The sequence below is a fragment of the Sinocyclocheilus anshuiensis genome, unplaced genomic scaffold (genome assembly GCF_001515605.1).
Source record: "Sinocyclocheilus anshuiensis isolate Anshui unplaced genomic scaffold, SAMN03320099.WGS_v1.1 scaffold915, whole genome shotgun sequence".
In the NCBI taxonomy this organism is placed as follows: Eukaryota; Metazoa; Chordata; class Actinopteri; order Cypriniformes; family Cyprinidae; genus Sinocyclocheilus; species Sinocyclocheilus anshuiensis.
The window spans coordinates 379,063-385,087 of NW_015542378.1; the positions used below are offsets into that span (position 1 = coordinate 379,063).

The 6,025-nt window shown below is 37.8% G+C and overlaps 1 protein-coding gene across 1 annotated transcript in view; it reads right to left on the reverse strand.

The window, feature by feature from the left end:
- Window positions 1–6,025, reverse strand: part of LOC107692460 (protein sidekick-2-like) — an 80,165-nt gene that overhangs the window by 41,456 nt on the left and 32,684 nt on the right. Inside the window, exons 10-12 of the mRNA XM_016491505.1 lie at window positions 2,990–3,166; window positions 2,121–2,257; window positions 1,087–1,234 (exon numbers count right to left, since the gene is read on the reverse strand). Coding sequence (XP_016346991.1) covers window positions 1,087–1,234; window positions 2,121–2,257; window positions 2,990–3,166 — 462 coding nt within the window. The remainder of the gene's footprint in view (window positions 1–1,086; window positions 1,235–2,120; window positions 2,258–2,989; window positions 3,167–6,025) is intronic.

A 6,025-nucleotide genomic window follows, 5' to 3' on the forward strand; every position in this document is an offset into this window, starting at 1 on the left:
TTGTGTAACGTTATGTTCAAAATAACTACAAAATGTCATGCCTTTGAAAAATAAAGAGAACAACAGAATGCGCTGCTTTAGCGCTGCTTTAGCTCCTTGAGCATCTTTCTGGCGCATGCCACAAACATGAACCACAGGGAATACTTGTCTTTTAAAAGGCTTCATTTAGATTATTTGACGTTAAATGCATCATATAAGTCACTTTGGAATAAATCACAGTAGGCCTATGTATCATGATAAAAAAAGCGACTTTACAGTCTGGAAATACTTTAGGCTATAGCAAATTATTTCTCGTACCCCCTATTACTTTAAGAACCGCTGGTCTACACAGAAGAAAGAACTGTCTAGACTCTGCCCCGGTACGAGTTGTGTCGAGCTATTCAATAGTCTGTTTGATGAGAAAAATATGAAATTGATAAAATGGGTTATTAATCCGTACAACTGCAGCAGTGGAGGACTATTATTCTGCTGCGTGATACTGCAGAAGAACTGATGATGGCACGGTTTGATCTTCGGCTGACCAATCAGCAGAAAGGGGCGTTTAATTCCCGCCCACATGTAGAAATCGAATATTCAAGCTGTTTATTCATTTTTCCACCCACTTTTTTGCGTGTAGCTCAAAATTACCCCGTGTGCATTCCGACTCATTTTGCCAGCACGGGTCACATATGATCTCTCACTCTCTCTTATATAGGGTGGTATCATCCTGTATATTCTTGAGTTGGGATTATCTTGGCTAGAAGAGGTTTGTCTCAAACCTCAGGAGAACTAGAGGGATTTGAGTCCGTTCTGATGGCGGCATTTGCTGAATGTCTAATTTAAGTGTCGAAAAGCTTTCTTTACACGCCGAGGGCTTTGATTACACTGATCCTTGGAAGATACACTGACACACATAAACACATCCCAGAAAAATACAGCTGTATACACACACACAGCGTTCAGACAGATAAATCCTCCTATTTACACTGTCCCACGAGAGCGCAGGCAATTTTCACATGCTGTGACAGAGTGGTAGATTTATCTTTATGGTCAGACAGGGCACAGCTGTAATACTCGGCAGGCTTTAGGACTCTGTGATCAGCTCACCGGTCAGTCTCCTTGCTGAACTGGCCCTTGCCAACGTCGTTGACGGCACACAGACGGAACTGGTATGAGCGCGCCGGGATCAGCCCATTGACCGTTACAGCAGTCGACTCCGGCTCGATGCTGGCCAACAGGACTGTCCAAGGAGCATCTGTGTACAGCAGATAATGAAGAACATTTAATGAGCTAGGTGAAGAACTAAACCAACATTAAAAAATAGCTTTTGCATAGGACAGTCTTCTTAAGGTCCTATGAAGCCATTGAAGAACCTTTCAAGTTCAATGGTTCCATGTACTAGTGCTTCAAAAAAATCTATAAAATAGAATCAATGAATTGTTCATGTTTGTTTGTTTGTTTGTTAGTTAAAAAAAATAAAAAATATTTGTGATATTGTTATTTGCTGAACCCTATAATAAATAATAATATGAAATAGTACAATAAATATTATGGTCATTGTTTCTTATTCTTCTTATTATAAACAAATTTTTTTCATATTACATTATTATTATTATTATTATTATTATTAATAATAATGTTGGTGTTATTATTAAATGTAAATTGTTGTTAATTTTATTTTAATGACATTTAATAATAATAATAATAATAATAATAACATTACATGTATTATTCTTATTATTTTATTGATGTTATTATTATTATAATAAACAAATTATTTTGTTCATATTATTTTAATAATAACAATAATAATAATAATAATAATAATAATTTTTATTATTATTATTATTATTATTATTATTGTTAGTAGTAGTAATATCGATACTATTATTGTTATTATTCTTAAAATATAAATATAGAGAAATTATTTTGTCAATGATAATAATAATAATAATAATAACAACAAAAATAACAATAATAATAAAAATAATAATAATAATACTACTAATAATAATAACTTACTCTGTTTAACATAATTACGACTTTCAGAACATCATCAGTGAAATTCATAACAATGTAACTACATCAATGTCACACAACTTGCCCAAGATTAATAATCCACATATGAGGTCTTTACTCACTGTTTTCAGACACTTCCAGAATGTAACGGATGAGAGGACTGTTCCCGTCAAAAGGTTTGGCCCACGTCAGGTTTATGGCTCTCTTCTCTGTGGTGCTTAACACTGCGCTGGGGTTCTCAGGGGCATGAGGTAACTGCCTGTGGGTAGCATGTTATTTAAAAAGGGAAAGTGTGAGATAGTCTTGAAGTTTCAGGGCCATTTGATGTGCACTCCATGAGGCATTATATCTCATGTCTGAATAAAACAAGAACATGAATGGGTCTACAAAAGAGAGGTCAGCGAGGATTGCCGTTTAGAACCATCCATGTTAAATGCTATATAGTTGACTAGTTCTAACAACATTATTGAATGTAATAACAAGCTGCAACCTCTCATCAGCAACCTAAATGCAACATATACATTAAATATAGAATATTACTTTGTCTTTATCCTTTCTCTATGTAAGACATGAAGAAAAGAAGAGTTTTAAGAGAATGGGGATGTTTGACAAACGTGAAAATAAATGAGTGAGTATAAAATGATTATAAGACTACTGTATCAATCGATAAGAGACATGAACATTAATAAAAAGAAAGAGACAAAGTGAATCACAATATGTTTGATAGATAAAAGAGAAAGATGAAGATAAACAGAAAGAAAAAATGAGGGCAGACAATAACCGCTGTGCTATTAAATAAAAAAATGGAGGCAACGAGGCAGAAAAAGAGGTCGAACGAGTGCAGGTGATAAACAGGGATATTGAAAAACTGAATGAGATACAATTCAGCAGGGAGAGAACAAATCAAAAAGAAATGATCAGAAGAGATGAAGGACTGCATGGCTAGGGAACAGAGCAGAGAGGATGATGGGAGTGCGTTTTCATCTCTGACCTCACGCGTAAGTGCGCACTACGGGAATCATTGCCGCCCACTGATGTCACTCTGCAGGTGTATGTGCCGATGTCACCTGACCAGGTCTGAGAGATGTGCAGCGTACCGTTGACATCCAACCGCAGTCGAGGCAGAGACTGAGTGATGATCACCTGACCGTCCTTCTCCCAAACAAACCTGAATGCACACATAAACGCCAACATTAACCACAAATACTGTACAAGTCTTCAAATATCAGTTCATTTTGAGACCATTATTGTGTATTGCTGTTTTTAAAACGATATATTCTTTTATTCAATTACAGATAACATCAAATCCAATAAAATGCACTTTCTAATGTGACATATTTCTGTGTAAAACAGAACATTAAGTGGAAAAACTGTACAGCGGGACTTGATTTGATCAATCTGATTTTAATCTGATTGTGAAAATTTATGTTACAATGTTATTAGTGGTGCTTGTTAAAACCCTTCACTACTTCAAACCTTTGAATCAAAAAAATTCTTCCCCTAAGCAACATATTTACTAGAAACACCCTAGCAACCGCTAAGTAAACCCTCTATCAGAACACTCAGAACACATCAACTACCTAGTGATGGCCTAGCAACCACCCAGAACACCCTAGACTACTCTAGCATCCACTTAGTAACAGCCTAGCAATCACCCAGAACATTCAAGCATCCACATAGTAACACCCTAGCAACCACCCAGAACATTCTAGCATCCACATAGTAACAGCCTAGCAACCACCCAGACTCTTGTAGCATCTATCTAGTAAAACCCCTGAAACCACCCAAAACACTCACTCAAGGATTCACTTAGTAACACCATAGCAATCACCCAGAACATTCTAGCATCCACCTAGTAACACCCTAGCAACTACCCAGAACATTCTATAATCCACGTAGCAATGGCCTAGCAACCGAATAAACTGACATCCATGTAATAACGGCATAGCAACCACCTACAACGTTCTAGCATCCATTTAGTAAAACCCCTGCAACCACCCAAAACACTCAAGGACTCACCTAGTAACACCCAAGCAAGCACACAGAACATTCTAACATTCACCTAACAACACCCTAGCAACCTAATACACTAACATCCACCTAATAAAATCATGGCACCCACCTACTGTAGAATGTTCTAGCATCCACGTAGTAACACCCTAGCAACCACCCAGGCTGTTCTAGCATCCATCTAGTAAAACTGAACCTGAAACCACTCAGAACACTCAAGAACATTCAGAACATGCTAACATCCAAAAAGAAAACCTAACCAGCATAACATCATACTAAATCCCTCAGAAAACATTTGCAAACATATCAGAAAGAGAAAGGCATTACATTTTAACGAAAGATTATGAAAACAACCATTTTTGGACTCTGATGAATTATTACAATTATTATGTGAACAGGTTCAATTCAGATTTGATGTTGTCTTTTTAAAGTTAACCTAAAAACTAAAATCCCTGTATTAAATGACGAATTACGAATAACAGTTTAGAATAAAGAGAGAAAGCATGGCATTTGATAATACAACTGTATTAAGAATGATTTATTTTATCATTTCATTGACTTCCTTTGTGCTGCTGGTCTGGCAGACATCATAGTTACCGTATGACACCTGTGTGTATGAATCAGCGTATTTAACTGAGCAGTTCCACATATTACATTCATCACAAAGACACTGTACAGAGTTCAGGGAACATCCAAGGTCATCAGAAGCTTCTAACAGATGTGCCCAAGCTCAGTGTAATCAATAAGACTCTCTCACACACACTGGAAACAGATACGCATTCACAAACACTCGTGATTAATTGCATCATGGCCTGGCTTGTTGGAAATCCTTTTACTGCTGCTATCAATTACTGCTTGCATCCAACACAATTACCCTTCCTTCTCATCCCTCATTCTTTACGAAATCAGAGAAAAGCTTCCACGGGTGTTCGGTTAAGGAGGACAGAAAGACACGGAAGAGGAAGACAGAGGGGGAGCCTTACTGAATCACTGAAAAAAACACTCTTAAATGTCGTCACTAAATGAAGTTCAGGTTCTCATTGGGAGGAACTCTTTGGAAGTTTGCAGGTTTTTTAATGAGAGTCTGGATCTTGCCATCAAATCACTTCTCAATGTCGGTCTGCTGTAAAGGAGGACAGTTGAGGCTGTAGACTTCCAACTGAGTGCACTGGGATTGCAGGCTGATTCAAAGGATTCTGGGGAACTATACGGGGGTTGTAAATGTTGAGATAATGTAATGGCTCATGATTTCACGCTGGTGCGACATCATTAACACTATAGACAATTTTATCCATCAGGGTTTGAATACCGTGAAACATGGCAGGCTATGATATTGCTAGAGCATGCATCACTACCACTAGTGCTCATACTCAGGGTAAAGCATTTTAACAACCCTTGCATTCCAAGTCGGGAGTGAAATATTCCTACTAAGATATTCCTAGGTGCTCCATTTCCAATGCTGCTCAAAGACATATAGGCAAACAAAATGGCAATGTTACCGTTAGCTTTGCAGTTGTTTGATTGTCAACAAATAAGTTTTCTAGCAACAAAATTGTGGAGTGAATACAATGTAGACCTAATAATTTCCTAGCAACCACCCAGAGCACTGTAGAGCTAGAAATGCACCAGTCGACTGATTCATCTCTAGTTCTGGAGTGTTTCGGCTTTTTAGTTTTATTTTGGCTGATCTCTATTCCAGGAATTGCACACAAACTGCACTGCAATCCCAAATTTCCCAAAATGTAATTTGTGTGGAAATATTACCAAGTCTGTAAACAGGACATTAACACAGGCCAGAAACGCTGAAGACAGACGTGGAAAATACTGTATCAGGCAGAGCAAGATCCTAAATCCTAAATACTGAATTGGGGATGAGGAGGTATATGAATGTATATAACTGAAGGGAACTGACTGTCTTCAGGCTAGGGTTGGGCCAATAGACGATGCCATCATCCATAGCCGATGGCTGACAGACATGTTGAGCAGGCATCGTGATCCCCCCCCCCCCTACCCCCCC